The 20,082-nt window shown below is 48.0% G+C and overlaps 1 protein-coding gene across 6 annotated transcripts in view; it reads left to right on the forward strand.

Annotated features, from left to right (window-relative positions):
* The window catches only part of EML1 (EMAP like 1), a 165,716-nt gene that overhangs the window by 134,201 nt on the left and 11,433 nt on the right, over positions 1 to 20,082 (forward strand). For all 6 annotated transcript variants that reach the window (XM_081291993.1, XM_081291994.1, XM_081291995.1 and 3 more), the window contains 11 exons: positions 942 to 1,091; positions 1,826 to 1,895; positions 5,155 to 5,265; positions 5,925 to 6,020; positions 7,396 to 7,530; positions 8,166 to 8,265; positions 9,190 to 9,344; positions 11,257 to 11,382; positions 11,537 to 11,668; positions 13,447 to 13,514; positions 15,758 to 15,846. In XM_081291993.1, the coding sequence (XP_081148119.1) occupies positions 942 to 1,091; positions 1,826 to 1,895; positions 5,155 to 5,265; positions 5,925 to 6,020; positions 7,396 to 7,530; positions 8,166 to 8,265; positions 9,190 to 9,344; positions 11,257 to 11,382; positions 11,537 to 11,668; positions 13,447 to 13,514; positions 15,758 to 15,846 (1,232 nt within the window). The remainder of the gene's footprint in view (positions 1 to 941; positions 1,092 to 1,825; positions 1,896 to 5,154; positions 5,266 to 5,924; positions 6,021 to 7,395; positions 7,531 to 8,165; positions 8,266 to 9,189; positions 9,345 to 11,256; positions 11,383 to 11,536; positions 11,669 to 13,446; positions 13,515 to 15,757; positions 15,847 to 20,082) is intronic.

Consider the following 20,082-nt stretch of genomic DNA (forward strand, 5'->3'; position numbering starts at 1 on the left):
AAGCCACTGGCTGAAACTGAAGGTGTGGTGACTTCATTTAGAACAATGGCTGTTTCAGATTAGGAAATCATACTTTATCATCTGTACCCAGATTTCTCCTGAAAAGAAATTTTGTTGTTGTTGTTGTTGTTGTTTTAGATTCACAGTTATAAGCGTTTGGCTGCCCCCATTTGGAATCTGTCTTGTCCCATGTCATTGAAGAGATCCATCTCTTCTCTAAGTCAATAGTGGTGTATTAAGTGGTTAATTCAAAACACCTTTATCCAGTCCACTTCTTAGTCATATTTCAGAAGATGTAAAACAGTAAAATTTGCTTCAAATAAATGGTATTTTTTTTGCCAGGCTATTTTTACAGCCAAGTTCAAGTGAGGTTTTACACTCAAAATAGTTTTCAAGGTTATTTTTTTAAATATTTTTTTAGTTGTTGGTAGACCTTTATTTTATTTATGTATTTATATGTGGTGCCAAGAATCGAACCCAGTGCCTCACACATGCCAGGCAAATACACTAATGCTGAGCCCCAGCCCCAGCCCCAGTTTTCAAGGTTTAAAAGTACATGTGTCAAAATTTTAACAAGGATAATTATCCCTAAAGAGCTGGGGCCAGGAAGACCTAAACATTTTGTGTATGCATGGGTGTATGTATGTGTGTGTGTGTGTGTGTGTGTATGATTTGTACCTTTTTATGAATACATTTATCATGTTTTTAAGGTCTTTTTTTTAGTAAAAGATTCAGTTCCTAGCCTCATAATCGACTCGATAAAACAGAACTAATTTTTGTATTATTAAAAATTTGCATTCACATTGCATCAGTGACCATGCCCAACTTGATGCAGCCACATACTGGACAGTGAGGGTTTGCAGGTTACCCTGTTTGGATCATAAAGCTGCTGATGTGCCTGCTCTCAAAGGAAAGCCATGTTTACCTTGACGCACACCCAGCTACGGGTACCGGGGGCGAGACTGTCGGAACAACCTGTACCTGCTCCCGACAGGGGAGACGGTGTATTTCATCGCCTCGGTGGTGGTGCTGTACAACGTGGAGGAGCAGCTGCAGAGGCACTACTCGGGCCATAATGACGACGTGAAGTGGTGAGTCCTCAAAAGCTGGAGGTGGCATTAGCAGGAAGGTCAGTGTTGGGATGTGAGCCCCAGGGAAGGAAGGGAGCCACAGCAGGCTCCAGCCGAGCTCTACTCTGGGCATGTTCACTGCTAGCACCTGGCCTGCCGCCCCTCCAGGTCTAGCTGTCCATCCTCGGGCACAGAGTCTAACCAGCCAGTGACTTCAGCCAATGGCCCTGCAGGCCTGCCCACACGGCTTCTTAACACGTTGTACATAATGGCTATTTGCCTCGTGTTTATGGCTAGTCTACCCTTTCCCAATTTGTCTACAGCTTTTGGTAAGAATATCATTCCTGGAAGTTTGGATGAATGAATACATGTAGCATATATGTGTGTTTGTCCTGGTCAATGAAAAAAAAATCCCATTGTCAAAGATGAGGTGCCTTTCCTATTTAACATCTCCAGTGACTTCTTAACAAAGGGTGGAGGCTAATTAAGTGGTTTGCAGGTTAAAATGGTTATTTTCCCAGCAAAGAATGCTTTTGCCTTGAGTTTGAAAGTTCTCCAGGAGAAATTCGAGACTGAAGATGAAATGAAGTGGGCACTCACTATGCACGGAGGTTGGGGTTGGGGGGCTCATTGTGCCTTCTAAGAAGTCAGGCCTTTTGTTTCCTATGTTTAAATGTTTGACTAGGTTGCACTTGGCCAAGGAAGAGCAAGGCCCGCCTTTAAGGGCAGGTGTCTTATAAATATCCTTTTTTCAGCCTAGCAGTTCACCCCGATAGGATCACTATAGCAACAGGACAAGTTGCAGGCACGTCTAAGGATGGAAAGGTAAGTTGTACTATCTGTTCTTACTATTATTTCCAGAAAACACTGCCGATGGTGCCCCCCGCTTGGGTGCAGGTGTGGCATCTGAACACCTGACTCCCTCACCAAGATTGCTTACTGCCACTCACGGTCTCGCCGTGGACTTAAAATGCAGTGTGTTCTTGTCTAAGACTTTACAATTCTGAACATACCTACTTGCACACACGATAAGCTTTGAAATTGCAGGTGCCTGTTTGATGTGTAAGGTTAAAGCCATAATGAACAGTCACTTGGGTGTGGGACGTCCTGCGGTCAGGCAGGTCAGTGAGAGAAAGCCAGCGCGAGTTAATAGAGAATGACAGTGTTTCCATCTGGTGACTGTCATGTCTTACTAAAAACTCCTGTGGCCTGTGATACCTTGTTCACAAAGGTATCACCAATGAGGCTCATATTTGTGTGACTTGTTACTAAAATAACCACATTCAGTACTTTTGTTCTTATCAATGAGTTTTCTCTCAGAAAGAATGAATGTGACTGTATTCTAGGAAACATTTTAATAACATTGAATTTTAAACATTAACTGTGTGCTGTTTTCCATTAAAACTCTACACTTGAAAATAATTAATAGGGATAGTGGAAATCAGACTCCGGTTATGCAAATTCACATAAACGGAACAGGCGCTCATCTTTTTTTTTTTTTTTTTTTAATTTTTTATTGATTATTTAAAGCATTACATAGCTCATGATATATCATCTTTCATACATTAGACTCAAATTGTGTTTTGAACTCCCATTTTCACCCCAAATATAGATTGCAGAATCACATCTATTACATATTCACATTTTACATAATGCCATATTAGTGTCTGTTGTATTCTGCTACCTTTCCTAACCCCTACTATCCCCCCTCCCCTCCCCTCCCCTCCCATCTTCCCTCTCTTTCTCCCCTGCTGTTGTTCAATTCTCTCCCTTTTTTTTTCCTTCCCCCTTGCCCCTCATAGCCTCTTGTAATTTTATGTATCCTTGAAGGTCTCCTACCATTTCCATATGCTTTCCCTTCTCTCTCCGTTTCTCTCCCCCCATTCGTCTTTGTTTACTGTAGTCTTTTCCACATGCTCTTCCTTCCTGTTCTGTTCTTAGTTGTTCTCTTTATATCAAAGCAGACATTTGGCATTTGTTTTTTAGGGCTTGGCTAGCTTCACTTAGCATAATCTGCTCTAATGCCATCCATTTCCCTGCAAATTCTATGATTTTGTCATTTCTTAGTGCTGCATAAGAATAGAAGACACAGAGACTAATCCACAAAGTTACAACTATCTTATATTTGATAAAGGGGCTAAAAGCATGCAATGGAGGAAGGATAGCATCTTCAACAAATGGTGCTGGGAAAATTGGAAATCCATATGCAACAAAATGAAATTGAATCCCTTTCTCTCGCCATCCACAAAAATTAACTCAAAATGGATCAGGGAGCTAGATATCAAATCAGAGACACTGCGTCTGATAGAAGAAAAAGTTGGCTACGATCTACAAATTGTGGGGTCGGGCTCCAAATTCCTTAATAGGACACCCATAGCCCAAGAGTTAACAACCAGAATAAACAAATGGGACTTACTTAAACTAAAAAGTTTTTTCTCAGCAAGAGAAACAATAAAAGAGGTAAATAGAGAGCCTACATCCTGGGAACAAATCTTTACCCCCCACACCTCTGATAGAGCCCTAATATCCAGAATGTACAAAGAACTCAAAAAATTAAATAATAAGATAACAAATAACCCAATTAACAAATGGGCCAAGGACCTCAACAGACACTTCTCAGAGGAGGACATACAATCAATCAACAAGTTCATGAAAAAATGCTCACCATCTCTAGCAATCAGAGAAATGCAAATCAAAACCACCCTAAGATACCATCTCACTCCAGTAAGATTGGCAGCCATTATGAAGTCAAACAACAACAAGTGTTGGCGGGGATGTGGGGAAAAAGGTACACTTGTACACTGCTGGTGGGGCTGCAAAATGGTGAGGCCAATTTGGAAAGCAGTATGGAGATTCCTGGGAAAGCTGGGAATGGAACCACCATTTGACCCAGCTATTGCACTTCTCGGACTATTCCCTGAGGACCTTAAAAGAGCGCACTATAGGGATACGGCTGCATCAATGATTATAGCGGCACAATTCACAATAGCTAGACTGTGGAACCAACCTAGATGCCCTTCAATAGATGAATGGATAAAGAAAATGTGGCATCTATACACAATGGAATATTATGCAGCACTAAGAAATGACAAAATCAGGCGCTCATCTTTTCTTGTGTTTACACAGCCTGGAAAATTTCTTTGAAATGAGTAGTGACCCTTTGTTCTGCCCTCTGGTGGCTTGATGTTGTATTTTAGTTCTGGCATTGAAATTGAGTCAGAACTTTTAGAACCTGAGAAAATGCTGTAGTTCCCTGAGCTCATCCAGTTTACCCTGGAGGACCGTGCAGACACCCAACTCCTCAGAGATAAGGCCAGACCAGAACCCGGTTCACCTAATGCCTCTGACCACCAGAGACAGTGCCCTGTCTTGGTAACAAATCAGCAGGTTGCTCTACAATGCTTTCTTCTATATGGAAGAGAGAAGTTAGGATAAATAACCCCGGTCACAGTTGAGAGGGTTTTGAGCGAGTTATGACAACCCTAAGTTTTATTTATGCATAATCAATAGCCTGATTTGCCCCTGTTGAGCCCAGGCATGTCAAACTCTATCACTATTTGGCGGTGACCATTTGGATGAACTTAGATTAGACATACTTGTGCCTTAGCAACCGAATGGACTTTAAAAGGAGAACCCTGAGCCAGGGGAAAGTGGGGGCCTGCAGCCCCAGCTACTTTGGAGGCTGAAGCAGGAGGAGTTTGAGCCTAGTCAACATGGTGAGACCCTATTAAAAATAAAAATAACCCTCATATGCGATGCCCTTTCCTTATCCTTTTTCATTTCTAAAGTTACGACATATCCAGATAGGCACATTGTACAGTCAGGTCCTTGGTATGGTTGTCAAGAGCTGCCAAGTCAAGTTTTAAAACTCGGTGGACTTCTAGTGTTGAGCTGGCCACGGAGCCCAGGCCCCCCTGTGGCCACTGGGATGTCTTGTCTCATTCAGAGGCAGCTCCTCAAGTGCAGGGAAAAAAATCTTTGGTTTTTGACAAAATCGCAGTTGCTTCCTGGGTGATCGTGTAGCTTCAAGGTGAGGAGGGACAGGTCAGTCGACGGGACTGATGGCATCATTTGTTCATAACAGCAACTGCCCCCACATGTGCGCATCTGGGATTCTGTGACATTGAACACACTGCACGTCATCGGGATAGGCTTCTTTGACCGAGCTGTCACCTGTATTGCATTCTCAAAATCTGTAAGTATGAAGCCCGTGGTGTTGTGGCCTCGGGGGAGCCCCCAGGCTGGAGTGGGGGGCTTACTGCCTGTGCAGGTGCAGATTCGCACTCTGGGACCTTTTGGCTTCCCAGGTCCCCTCATCAGGGACACTCTTCCAGTCGTACACTTCATCCACGTGGGCGTGGTAAAGGAAACAGCCACCACCCCCACATTTGTCCTCATGTTCTTCAAGGCAGCCTTCCTGCTCTGGCCTTGAACGTCACCTGCTGCCTTGGCAGGTGGCTTCCACGGGCCCCGTGGCCTGTGCTGGCCCGGCCGATCCACACTTCTTCATCCAGCTCACACACATGCACACACGTACCCACACACGTGTTCACAGCCACACCTGTGACAGACCCGGGCCCTGCCGCCGAGGGCACTGTCTCCTCCGGGAGCTGCCCTGAGCCCTCTGGGCAGACTTTCCTAGAGCCTGGGATGGGGAGCTGCCTCTGACCGCGGCCCTCCCACTCTGCCCCTCGGGAGCCCAGGCTCACTGCGCGCCCCGTCTGCCAGGGATACGGGTCCCAGAAGCAGCGCGTGAATAACCGCTGACTAGAGTAGCAGTTTTTATGAAATGCAAATTGTGTGCATCCCAGTTACTCTCAATGAAGTCTTGCTATGAACAGCTTTCTCTTCCAGAATGGAGGAAGCAACCTCTGTGCTGTGGACGACTCCAATGACCACGTACTGTCCCTGTGGGACTGGCAGAAAGAAGAGCGGCTGGCCGACGCGAAGGTCTCACTCAAGCCCCAGCACGACTCCCCACACGGGCCCTGGCGCAACCTCAGCCCCTCAGCAGCTCCCAGCTGCCCCTGCCCCACCCTGCCCCAGTGTGGCTCCTTTCCCTTGAGGTCTTGTGGCCCCACCCCGTCCCCTGGCAGGACCTGATCCTGAGTGCTGTCACAGTGATTTCTTTGTTCATTTTTTGTTTCACTCCCTAGTGAGGGAGCTGCGGCAGCCTCTGCTGCCAGGTGAGGCAGCCAGCACCCGAGCTCCGGGCACTGCCCCAGCCCCGGCGCCTCCCGAGCTGAGCAGACTCTGGGTGGACTTGCGGACAATCAGATCCCTCCTGGGGTTCTCCCTGCAGTGGTCCACTTTGGCCTTCTTTCACTGCCTTGAATCCATTTTACCCAAAATGTCAAATTAATGTTCCTGAAGCTCCTTATGTTTTCATCCTGTTGAGATCATCATTGGATTTCTATTTTTATAGAACTGACTTTGGATTTCTCATCTTGGCATCTGTTAACCTTAGATGACCGAACTTACCTAACATTAGAGACACCATCAGACAGCGTTACTTGTCTCACACCAGGATAACCACTGGATACCTTACTCTCCTGACACTGGGGTCACTCCAGCTGACCTTTCACACCCAGCCATCTCTTGTGTGTCTGGGAGGCAGATCCTGTGCTCTGGTCAGGCGTGCTTCCTGTCACCATGGAGCCCTGCCGTCCAATGTCTCGTCAGGAATTCTGGGTGTCCTTGCCATGTTGCTAGGTGGGAAGTGATCAGCAGCAAGTTTTCATCCAGGTTCAAGGACATATAACTGAATTCCCAGCAAGGCCAGGTTTAGCAGACCGAGTGCAGTCCTAGAGGCCAGGAGAGCAGTTGAGAGGTGATGAAGTAATCGCCAAAGACCCAGACCCAGCACAGTGGACCCCAGACTGAGCCTCAGGCAGAGGCCCAGGAACAGGACCCAGAGCCTCCCTGACGGGGAAGGGGTCAGGGCAGCCAGGACAGTGGGGCTGTGGGAATCTAGATTCCCACCCTTCTCTGGAGTTCCCCCCGCGGGTGGGGATGAGGCCTAGAGCTCAGCACCTTGCCACACGCCCGGCCTGGGAGATCAGCATGGGCACTGCAGCCCCTCCTGCCCTGTGTGGTTCGCTGCCCTGAGCTCCCCATCCTCAGGGCTCACAGCCAGCGGGGTCAGGCGAGGGGGTGGGCAAGGCGCGTGGCCAGTACCACTTCATACAGGGTGAATTCAGTGGGAAACTCAAAAGGCATCGTGCTTGCCTGGAATGAGTTGTTTATTGGTAGTTCAGATTTATTTTCTTAAGAGAAAATTGTCTTAGGAGATTCCAGGCGTCTGATTGCCCTGTTTCCCCTCAAGTGTTCTAATGAAGCTGTGTTTGCTGCGGATTTCCACCCCACGGACACCAATGTCATAGTCACATGTGGAAAATCACATCTCTACTTTTGGACACTTGAAGGAAACTCCCTTAATAAGAAGCAAGGATTATTTGAGGTAAAGTTACATCTTTTGTTTAGTTTTCCCCTGGGAGGTGCATGTGATCAACTGGGCTTTAGGGGGGCGCTGAGGTGTCTCAGTCTGGACTGCACCTGGGGGTGTGGTGGCACATCATGCACTAGGACCCCTCATCTAGACAGGAGCCCCCTGTGCCTGTGGGCCTCACTGGTAACGCAGTGACCAGGGCGGGGAGCAGGCCCCGGAGAGGAGCTGGGACGGCGCAGGCCAGAGGGTGCGTGGGGGCGGCTGTCTCGTGAAGGGTGCCGGAGGTGTGTGTGTCTTCTGTGGGCCGGGAGAGGAGAGCACGCAGGGACCTTCTCCGGGGCTGTTTGGAGGGTCCTTTGCTCTGGCGTGGGGTTCTGCTTCTCATTCTGTGGTCAAGACAACACACCCGCCCCTAGTCCCCGCCAGCACCCCTGAGCAACCTCAGGATTCCCCCGCCACTGGAGCCCCAGAGTCTCTCCTCCTCTTGGAGCAGCATAGTTCTGTGAGGGTGGTTGAAAATGGAAGCCACAGGGTGCTGGAGAGGCCGACGCCGCCCAGAGGGGATTGCTGTGGCTCCAGCTCTCGAGACCACAGGAAAGACTGTCCTGATTCAATATACTTATGTACGTATTTACTACATTTTGCAGAAACAGGAAAAGCCAAAGTTTGTCCTCTGCGTGACATTTTCTGAAAACGGTGACACCATTACTGGAGATTCCAGTGGCAACATCTTAGTATGGGGAAAAGGTAACAGTTCAAGGATGACTTTTATAAGAACTGTCTGTTGATATGGTCCACGGGTGTGTGTGTGTGTGTGTGTGTGTGTGTGTGTGTGTGTGTGTGTGTCCTGAAACCATAAAACTGGAACGGAAGAAAGCTGGAGAGTGGTAAGTTAAGTGTACCACCCTAAAGGGTCTTCAGGACCGAGGTGCTGTGAAGGATTAATACGTTATTAGGAGATCTGTTAACAAGCCATAGCGATGAAGTTATAATGGCCGCATAGCTAGAAAATAGTTAGGTAACTTTCCTGGTTCACATAGCCTTGGGCAGACATCTCTTAATTGCTACAACCAGCAGCGTGTGAGCTGCTCTCGGGGAGCCAGAGCCAGATCCCTGCTGCTGCCCCTGCTACTGCAAGCCACTGGGGACAAGAGATTCACTCTGGAAAGATGTGCTCAGTTCAGGGCAGGCAACTTGGGGACACTTACCATGGCCAGGAAAATATGTGACCCCAGTTCAGGGATCAGAGAGTTGAGGTCGGGGTGAGGTGGAGAGGGACCCCCAGTGGGCCTTCGGAACGAGGTGACTTGTAGACACCCCGCTCCTGGTGCTTGAGGCACTGCTTGCTTAATCCTTGGAACAGTCCTGTGGGGGAGCAGTGGCCTGTTCCCCAAGGTCGACCTGAGGAAGGAGCAGGCTCCTGGCCCAGCACGCAGCTCACTCGGGGGAAGGCGTGGGCACCAACACGGGCCACGCTCCCGGCCACAGCGTGCACCTTTCCCCGACCACAGAGGAGTCCGCTGAGGCTCGCTGGAGACTGTGAGCTTCTAGAAATTGAATCCTTCGTAGAGTTGAACTCACCACCTCACCTTCTCAGCCCAAGTGAAGTGAGATTGGAGGATGGACTAGGCAAGCCTGTGAACACGCTAACGGGGCTTCCTGCATGTCTAGGTACCAACCGCATAAGCCACGCCATCCCAGGGGCCCACGAGGGCGGCATTTTTGCGCTTTGCATGCTGAGAGACGGCACGCTGGTGTCCGGAGGAGGGAAAGACCGCAAGCTCGTTTCTTGGAATGGAAACTATCAAAAACTTCATAAAACTGAGGTGAGTTGGCAGGCTGCTACAGACTCGTTTTAACCTTAAACTGTTTTTCTGACTCATTTCCTTGTTAGTTTAGAATCCTTAACTTACAGCTTTAAAAATTGTTTAGACGGAATTATATGGAAACAAGGTGTTTTGTTACAATTGTGGAGGCAATTTAAGTACAACTAAAATAAACTTAAATTGATAAAAGTTTGAGGCTAATGGACACAGTGTTTTTCTAATAGGGCCAATTTAATTTTCCAGGGGACTATAACCCACATTTTGATTTATCATTCAAGTCTTTCCTGCCTTTTACTAATTTCCAGCCTGTTACTTTGCCAATATTATCATTCTGCACTTAGGTTTATTGAGTATCTACTTTGTGCATGGCTCTCAGCTCAGGGCCAACAGGCTCTGTAGCACTCCGGCTGCTTTGGAGACCTACTTCACCTCCCGGTTACCTAGGAGCCACCCTGCCTTCCTGTAAGCCAGAGGCAGGAAATTCAATATTCCTCTACACACAAGAGTTTTCCCCCCAGGGTTCCAGGAAATTATGAGCAGACAGAAGGGAAAATTGCCATCAATCTAACGGGTGACGCTCTGCGTCTCTAGTGTAGAGGGACATGCTGCAGCACTGTTCCAGCTTCTAAGTCAGAGCGCAGTTTTAGTCTGAGAACTTTTTATGCTAAGGTTTCATCAGCACTTGAGTGAACATGCGCTGGATTACTAGTTGTAGATGTTCCTGTGTTAAATCATAACAGCAAAGGACACACCGAGGCCTCATTGGAGGCAACTCGCCATTGTTGGTATCTGTGACTCCTCTTTGTGTGGGTTGCCATCACCTTTTCCCAAGCCCAGGCCAATGGCCTGCCTGGAAGATAGAGAAAGGGTATGCGGGTGGCCCACTCTCCCTGAGCTAGGCCACTCTCCCTGAGCCGGGCCACTCTCCCTGAGCCGGGCCAGTCTCCCTGAGTCGGGCCACTCTCCCTGAGCCGGGCCACTCTCCCTGAGCCGGGCCAGTCTCCCTGAGCCGGGCCAGTCTCCCTGAGCCGGGCCACTCTCCCTGAGCCGGGCCACTCTCCCTGAGCCGGGCCAATCTCCCTGAGCCGGGACACTCTCCCTGAGCCGGGCCAGGCTCCCTGAGCCGGGCCAGGCTCCCTGAGCCGGGACACTCTCCCTGAGCCGGGCCACTCTCCCTGAGCCGGGCCAGTCTCCCTGAGCCGGGCCACTCTCCCTGAGCCGGGCCACTCTCCCTGAGCTGGGCCACTCTCCCTGAGCTAGGCCTGCCGGGCCCGAAGACCCTGTCTTCCTGGAGGGCGAGAACTTCATTCAACTCGTCATAGCAAATCACCTCAGTGAGTGCGTTTTGAATCCTTTTCTTAATATTTGGATAATTTCTGGTGTCCATCAGTATGAACAGTGGATTTCAAAACTAAACAGAGCAATATTGCCATTTCAAAGTTACAGCAACTCTTACTGGTCCTTATTTTCCAGACCTTATCAACTCTTGCCACAGAAGTCATAACAAGTGAAGAGCAGACTAACCAATTATATCCCTTTATTATTTTGGGGGTCAAACAACTTGACTTTTGCTGATTCTTTGAAGATATGTAAACTGTTTATAGTTTTAGCAGTAAGGTTTGTGTTCAGGGATGGAGCACAGTGGTAGCATGCCTGCCTAGCATGTGCAAGGCCCTGGGTTCAATCCCAGCACTGCAGAAAAAATTAATAAAAATAAATAATAAAAAAGTAAGATTTGGGTTTCAGTCGTTCACTCCACAGCTGGCTTTGGTGGCTAACCTCTCTCCGTGTGTGCACATGTATATGAAACTGCTGAGTCCTTCCCATGTGATGGATAAACAAGGACTTTGGATGCTGGAGCTGACAATTTCATAAAATCTGAGATCTTTTCACACCACGCTTTCCAATGCAGATTCCTGAACAGTTTGGCCCAATCCGGACGGTGGCCGAGGGGAAGGGCGAGGTCATCCTCATAGGCACGACTAGGAACTTCGTCCTGCAGGGCACCCTGTCAGGGGACTTCACACCCATCACTCAGGTATGGTCAGCTGAGCGCTCAAGCAAGCTCCAGAAGGAGGCAGTCACTCCTGTGTCCCCCTGAAATGGCCTTGGCAGAGAGACAAATGAGGGATGCACTGAAGGGGCCCCCGCTGTAGACTGCAGGGCCTCGAAGCTCCTTTGCTTCTTTGCAGGGTCACACTGATGAGCTCTGGGGGCTCGCCGTCCATGCTTCCAAACCTCAGTTCTTGACCTGTGGGCATGACAAGCACGCCACTCTCTGGGATGCTGTCGGCCACCGGCCCGTCTGGGACAAAATCATAGAGGTAAGCATGCGTGCTACACTTCCACCTTTCTGGTAGAAATTTACCTGGAACTTGCTCATTTTCTCTTGCAAGCCAGCCTCCCCCGCTGAGCTCTTCAGAGTCGCGCTGCTCTTCACGTGCCCCGACGGCTCTTGCCCTGCAGTGCTGATGTTCCCCTGAACTCTTAGCAGGTCGAGTTGCTCACGGGTTCTTGGGCACAGTGTTCTCATTGCCTCAAGTGCTGGAGATGCATGTCATAGGCCGTATTCTGTCTGTGACGTGACTCTTGTATAGGCGCTCACAGGTGTACTGAGAACAGTTCAATTCGTCTCTACGTTCTCAGTGTGATGGTAAAGATAAAGCATTAGTTTTAAAGTCAGCATCTCTGTGAACTTTGCAAAAGGAGCACAGATTGCATACCTTTCCCTACACATAAAACAGGCCTGCATTTCTTGAGCACTGGCTGTTTGCCTGCCAGACACTGGATGTATGTTGTCTTAATCCTTGCGGCCACCCTGCAGGTTGAAAATTTTTTTTCTCTCTGATTTCATCAACTAGGAAACTGAAGTTTAGAGAAGTTAAATAACTTGCCAAGGTCACTGATTAGTCGCAGGCCAGTACTTACCCCCACTGGCCAACCCCAGGCTCTGTCCTCAGCACCACACTGTGGAGAGTCGAAGGGACCTCCTGTGTTCTTGCACCCTTGACGATATACACAGCCCCAGCATATTCTTTAATGCCCTGCCGAGTGGCTGGCATCCCCCAGGTGCTGGGTCTGGCTCTCCTCTCTCGACTTTCAGAGAAAGGTTCGATGGGTTGCTGACCACTGTAGCCAGCTGAGCATGGGAAGGATGAGCTGGAGGGGCTCAGCGGTGCTCAGAGAGGGCAGCCTTCCCCGCTGTCTCATCAGCATGACTGCCTCAGGAAGCAGTGACAGTCCCTGCACTTCCCTGCCCCTTCACCACTCAGCTTGACTCGTAAAGGTAGGGGCCGGAGCTGGAAGCCAGCCTGCAGCAAGTCAGCTCCTAGGCCACTGGCCCTGTGACTTTGGACAGGAAGTCGTCACTTCTCTGTACTGCAGTGTCTTCATCTCACAATTGTCATGAGGCTCAGATTAACGGCCTGCACCAAAGTGCTTTTGTAAATGGTAAAGTGCCAAGGGAAACCTGAGGTCCACGTGTGGGTCGTGGCGGCCTGAGCTCCCACTTAGGAAGAGGCATCTAGAGGATAAAGCCAGAAGCTGCTGCTTCTTTCCAGTCTCTGGAATCAGTAGTTAATCCACGAGCATCTCTGTGCCCTCCACGTCCACTCCTGGCCCCTTTGCAGGGGTCAGCTGGTTGTATCTCCAGACAGCTCACTATTTGACCAAGTGACCACTGAGCATAGGGGTCAGCCACGGGGGCCGGCATCTAAACTACAGCTCAGAAAAAAGAGCATTTCCCTGTTAGTCTCTCATCTGATGACTGTAGATATGAAAGGGGATAAGGCAAAAGGAAAAATTCTGAAAGGATAAAACTTTAGTATTATTGAAATGTGCCAATTGTAATGCATTCCTCTGTCATATATAAATAAAAAATTAATTAAAAAATTTCAAAAGATTTATGGTACTTAGAAACTTACAAAAAAAAAAAAAAAGAAGAAGAAATGTGCCACATATCCAGGGGGAAGCCATCCTCCTCTGTGGAGAGAAAGGACTTTTCAGATAGAGCCAGTGGGCTTGTGGGGGTGGCAGGGCACGGGGGTGTCATGCTGTGGTGCTGTATCTGCCATCAATTTACACTTCCTTTAAAATATTTTAGGATCCAGCTCAGTCTTCTGGTTTTCATCCTTCAGGGTCTGTGGTCGCGGTCGGAACACTGACAGGGAGGTAAGCCCACCCCAGGCGGCCTGTGCTCGTGCCCTGTGTGCCCCCAGGCCCCACGCAGCCAGCTCCCGACAGCGGCTTCTCAGCTCCCAGTGACTCACCAAGAATCAGTCCAAACCCTTAAGGCAGTGGTCCTTCCTGTTTTGAAACTGGGGGACATTTTGTAAAGCTATAGGTCCTCAATCCTATAAAAATGCCCGGTCCTCAGGCCCCCCCAGAGTCTCCCCCCAATCTGCCTCCAGGTTCAGAGGTCTGTGGAGCTCCCCAGGCCTGCCCGAGAGCCCAGGAGGAGGAATCAGCGAGAAAGCAATCCAAAGCACCCAGAACTTAAAACTGCTTCTTTTTTTTTAACTGGACTTTCAGAATTTTGAGAGTGCCCATTCTGAGCCTCCTGTGCAGGTTTGCTAGTGTTTATCTACCGAGCACCTCCGACGTCTGTGTTGGAACCCTGCTTTGCCACTTGGTAGTGTGTGTCTTTGAGCTGGTCACATGAACTCTCTGAACTTGTTTCCTCTGTCAATCATGGTGGTACTGTCTGTCTGGCTCTGTCGCACAGGGCTGAAGGGGGCCGTGGTGAAGCATCCTGCCCTGCGTCCTAACCCGTGACAGCACCTCTAAGTTAGGCACAGGAAGAGCCTCACCACAACAGTAAAACAGAGCAATTATAACAAACACGAATTAGGTGGGTGCATCTCTGCAGAAACAGCTGATTGCACCGTGTCCCCCTCTGCTGCGATGACGTGAGGTGACACAGTGCCTGCCTGATGAGAAGGGAGGCAGGTGACGCGCACAGAATGGCACATGCTTTAAAACTGCTTATTTCTGGAATTTTCCATTTAATATTTTCAGACCAAGGTTGACCGTGGGTAACTGAAACAGGAAGGAAGACCCAGGGCCGGGCGGGGGGGGGGGGCTGCCCACATGCACTTACTGTGGTTTCACTCAGTACTTGGTGGTTTCCTCCCAGTCTTTGCACCACTTAGATGCCGTTGTTGTCTGGAGGGTAGAAAGAGAGTGACCGTCTCACAGCATTCACAGGTCATCAGAGTGCGGTTGCACGGCCGCCCTTGTTCGGCCCCCTTTCCGTTTCACTCTCCCAGGCAGCTGGGGCTGGAGCTCAGCAGGCCCCCCTCTGAGCTCCCACCAAGTGCCATCATCTCCCCGTGCACCACAGGGAGAGCACTCTCAGAACAGGCGGCCGTGTGGGCTTGAGGACGTGGCCCCTCCGTCTGCCCCTCCCTGTTGCTGGTCCCAGGCCAGATGCTCTGATGCTGTCCTTTAGATAGGACATTTCAAAGGCACGTTCCAATCAGCCCAGCCTTGCTATTTGTTACATTCTGGACTCTGTTAAGGTTAAATAACTTATTAAAGATACATGGTTGTTCAAGATGCCAAAAATCAAAGCTGAGAAGCAGCATCCAAACTTCAGGCAGCCCTGACGGGCAGTGGTCAGTGCTGAATGGAAGGCAAGCACACAGCAGCTCCATGCCAGTGGTGTCCAGGGTTGAAACTGCAGCCTCGGGTAGACCACAGCCTTTCAGCCCCGCAGCCCGGTGCCCCACCCACTGCCACCCCTCACTGTTCAGTCTTCCTGAAGTCCAGCAACCCTGAAGTGGGTGCAGGGTCCCTACCGGAGGTGGGAACCACTCCCAGGTCCATCGCAACTCAACACGGAGCCTGCAGAGGAGACCCCAACTCTAATTCCATGTTTCCATTGGAAACTGGCCGGAGGAGTCCAAGTCAAGGCCTGTCCTTTTGGCTATCTTCCAGGCTTATTGTCCTTCCGTCCACTCTGGCTTCTCCCTAGCACACAGAAGAGCTAGACTTGACCCAGCTGGCCCAGCCCCTCCTCCTGCACCCGGCTGGCTCAAGTGGGGCTCTGGGTGAGCTCAGCAGGCGGTCCTTGGCCATCCTCTGACCACAGGCTGCAGCACTAGGTGTTGGCCATCTTCCTATGCAGGGCTCTCTCTCATTTCGTGTGTAAATGACAAAACACAATACTGAGAGACCACGTCATAGCGCTGAGAACTGAATCTTTCCAGGCCGCTGTGTGCTCTTCCTTTTCAGAGAAGGCTCGTGGGTATCCAGAGGACACTCCTCTGAATGAAAACTGGGAATAAGTTTCTTACTGAGCCGCCCGGAGTGTCCAGCCCTTCTGATGGACACTTGTTAACGGTCTTGCCCTACCATCGTGCCCTTATTGACTTTCCCCCTAAACTGCCTCTCTGTTTCTCTTGTTTTAACAGGTGGTTTGTGTTTGACACAGAAACAAAAGACCTGGTCACTGTCCACACGGATGGCAACGAGCAGCTGTCTGTGATGCGCTACTCCCCAGGTGAGAGCTGCCCCTGAGGAAAGCACCTCGGCCTCCCCAGAGCCACCTGCACCACACAGGAGGGCGGTGTCTCTGGCCTCCTGCGCTGACGAGTGTTACCTCACCATCATGGAGAATTCTGAGCATAGTCAACATTAAACAGGACAGCCTAGTGACCCCTGTGCCCACCATGCAGTCCACGATGGCCAGGGCTTAGCAGGGCCCAGCCTCCGCAGCTCCCACCCTTCCTCCCATGACATTGTTTCATCCGATAACTGTCGCGTACATCCCTAGAAGGTGGGGGCTGTGTCTGCAGCTTTCTCAAGGTGTAATTTACAGACTGTTATTTACCCACCACAGTGTACAGCTCAGTGATTCTTAGTGCATTTAGGGTTTTGCAACCATCACTACAATTCAGTTTTGAAACCTTTTCATCCCCCTGAGAAGTTCCCTCTGTACCTATGAGCCATTCATCTTTGCCTGCTGCCCCATTCAAGACAACTACTGATCTTCTCTTTGTCCATATAAATTGTTCTCCATAGTTAATTCCTTTTTAATTGCTGCATAGCATTCCATTTTGAGGATATGCCACGTTTTGTTTAACTTTTCCCCAATAACGGACGTTTGGATTATTTCTCACTTTCTATTATTGTGAATAATGCTTCTGTGAATATTCAGGTATATATGGCTTTTTGAAGGCATATTTTCATTTCTCTTGGGGAAGTTCCTAGGAGTTGCATCAGTGGGTTGTATGGAGAACTTGTGTTCAGCACACTAGGGCACCGTCCAGCTGTTTTTCACAGTGGCTGTTATAATCTCCGTTCCTCCAACAGTGTCCAAAGGCTCTGGGGTCTCCACCTCCTCCCCCACCCCTGTACTGCCTGTCTCTCATGGTGGCCATTCTGAGGGGAGTGATGTGCCTGCTGTGGTTTTAATTGGCCTTTCCCTAGTGACTGTGGACATTGGGCAATTTTTTATGTGCCCATTCGAGATTCCTAGATTTTCTTTGGTGAAATAACTATTCATGTCTTTTACCCATTTAAAATTAGGTTGTCTGTCTTACCATTGAGTTGCAGGAGTTCTTTCTTTTACATGTAAATTCTTTACCTGATAAAGGCTTCATAAATATTTTCCCCAGCATTGGGCTAGTCCTGCCATTTTCTTGGTGGAGTCTTTTGAAGCACAAATGTTTTTTTGTTGTTGTTGTTTTGTGTTATTTTTTGTTGTTGTTGTTGCTGTTTTGATGAAGTCCAGTGGATCAGTTTTTTCTCGTAGGGATCGTGCCCAGGGCCGGGAAGCCTTCTCCTGTGCTTTCTCTCAGAGGTGTTGAGTTGGCCCATGCATTCAGGTGGGGCCCTTTTTGGGTTGCTTCTCGTGGACTGTGATAGCTAAGAGTCAGAGCGTGTCATTCTACACACAGTGTCCCTCGTCCCTACACTGCCTGTTGACAGCAATATCTGTCTCTATTGCATTGTCTTGGCCTTTATGTCACAGATCAGTTGACTATAATATGAAGATTTGTCTTTGAGACCCTTGGTTCTGTCCCTCCCCTGTGTGGACCCTGTCCCATCCACGTGGTCAGGACTGTGACTTTGGGTAAGCTTTGGAGCTGACTAGTGTGACTCCTCCAGCTGTTTGGTTACTTGCCAAAGTTCTACTGGTATTTGGGTTCCTTGACATTATACAATATTACACACATTTTAGAATCAGCTGGCCACTTTGTGATTTTAAAAAGCCTGTTAGGGGGGCTGGGGCTGGCTCAGTGGTAGAGCACCTGCCTCACACGTGTGAGGCCCTGGGTTCAATCCTCAGCACCACATAAAAATAAATAAATAAATTATTATATTTTTAAAAATATAAAGTTAGTAGGGTCTTAATAGAAGTTATGTTGAATAGATCATATGGGGAGAATTCTCACCTTGATTGATAAATTGAGTCTTCTAATCCATGAGTATCTCTCCATTTATTTAGATTTTCTTTCTTTCTTTCTTTTTTCTATTTTTTTTTTTTTTTTTTTTTTTTGGCTAGTGGGTGTTAAACCTGGGGCCTCATATACGCTAGCAATTATTCTGCCACTGAGCTACATACTCAGCCCTTTTAAATTTTCTTATTTTGAGACAGGGGCTTGCTAAGTTGCCAAAGCTGGCCTCCAACTTGTGATCCTCCTGCCTCAACCTCCTGAGTAACTGGGATTATGGGTGTGAGACACCGTGCCCTACACACATCTTCTTTGATTGTTCTCAGGAATATTTTATAGTTTTTCATGTACAATTCAAGTCTTGAACTCTCTTTGTTAAATGTATTCCTAACTTATTTTTATGTTGTGGTGAATGGAATTTTTTTCAGGTTGTTGGTTAGTAGTATATAGAAATAAAATTAAGGGCTGGGGATGTGGCTCAAGTGGTAGCGCGCTCGCCTGGCATGCATGCGGCCCGGGTTCGATCCTCAGCACCACATACCAACAAAGATGTTGTGTCCGCCGAGAACTAAAAAATAAAATATTAAAAATTCAAAAAAAAAAAATTAAAATTCTCTCTCTCTCTCTCTCTCTCTCTCTCTCTCTCTCTCCTCTCTCACTCTCTCTTTTAAAAAAAAAAGAAATAAAATTAAATTTTGCACAAGGATCTTAAATCCTTTCACCTTTCCAACTTTTTATTAGTTTTAGAGGGGTGGGGGTGGTGACCATTGGGAGTTCTTCATGCCAGGATCACATCATCTGAAAATGACAATTTTTCTTCTTCCTTTCCACTCTGGATGCCTGCAGTTATTTCTCCTTTTCTGTGTTAGGTAGTACCTCCAGTAAAATGTGAAGAGAAGAAGGTCCCTTACTTTGCTGCCCATCTTAGATAAAGCCTCTGTCTCTCATCTTTAGGGATAAGGGTGCCCTTCACCTTGATGAGAAAGTCCCCCTCCATTCCCGAGTTGCTCAGGGTCTTGAAGCACAAATGTTTTTGTTGTTGTTGTTGTTTTGTGTTATTTTTTGTTGTTGTTTTTGTTGTGAAGTCCAGTGAGTCAGTTTAGAACGGTGTTAGTTTGTCATGTGCTCTGTCTGCATTTATTAAGCTGACCACGTGGTTTTGTGTTTCTTTTTCAATGTGGTGAATTACATGGATTTTCCAGTGTTAAGCCAACTTCAGTTCCTCTGTGAATCCCGCTGGGTCCCGGGGTACAGTCCCTGTTTCATCTTACTGGACCCAATTTGTTAATAGTCTGTGAAGGACTTTTGCAGCCGTGTCCCAGGGGATGTTGCTCTGAGTTCCTTCCTGGTGCCTTGGCCTGATGTGGCTGAGGGTCCTGCAAGCCTTGAGGGTGTGTTGGGACCCTCCTTTCCTCTGTTTTCTGGGCTTGTGAAGGTTGCTGTTGTTTCTTGACTGCATAGTTGATGGAACTCACGTGAATTCAGTGGAACCTTCTGGGCTTTTTCTTTGGGGAAGGTTTGTAATTGCTATTCCATGTCTTTATTTATTATAGGTCTATTGGGATTTCCTATTTCTTCCTGAGTCAGTTTGGTGGTTTGGGTTTTTCTAGGAATTTTTGTTTAACTTGTCTCATTTGTTGGTATAAATCTGTTGGTAGTACTTGCCTGTGTGATCCTTTCCGTGGTCCTAGGTTGGGTCTCAGTAACTCATCTTCATCCTTTTTTTTTTTTTTTTTTTTTAAAGAGAGGAGAAAGAGAGAGAGAGAGAGAGAATTTTAATATTTGTTTTTTAGTTATTGGCGGACACAGCATCTTTGTTGGTATGTGGTGCTGAGGATGGAACCCAGGCCACACGCACGCCAGGTGAGCGCACTACCACTTGAGCCACATCCCCAGCCCTCATCTTCATCCTTGATTCTGGTAACTTGTGCCCTTGCTCTTTTCCCTTGATCGGGCTAGCCAAAGGTTTGCCAATTTTGCTGATCTTTCCAGAAAACCAACTTTTGGCTTCATTGAGTTTTCCTCTGTTATTTTCTGGTTTTTTCTCTTTTCTGTTCTGATCTTTTTTGTTTTCTTCTGTTCCTTTTTCTTTCTTTCTTTAAGTTTCTGAGGATGGAGGCTTGGTTTATTTGTTGGAGAACGTTCTTTTCTGGTATAGATATTTAAAGCTATAAATCTTAACTATTGCTTGAGCCACATCTCATGAACTTTGACATGTGTTCTCATTTTTATTCAGTTCAAAAGTATTTGCTAATTTCCCCAGTGGTTACTTTTGGGCTTATGAGTTATTTAGAAATGTATTGTCTAATTTCCAAATATCTGTGGATTCCCCATATTTC

This window comes from Spermophilus citellus (genome assembly GCF_964194105.1).
Source record: "Spermophilus citellus genome assembly, chromosome: 4".
NCBI classification, from domain to species: domain Eukaryota; kingdom Metazoa; phylum Chordata; class Mammalia; order Rodentia; family Sciuridae; genus Spermophilus; species Spermophilus citellus.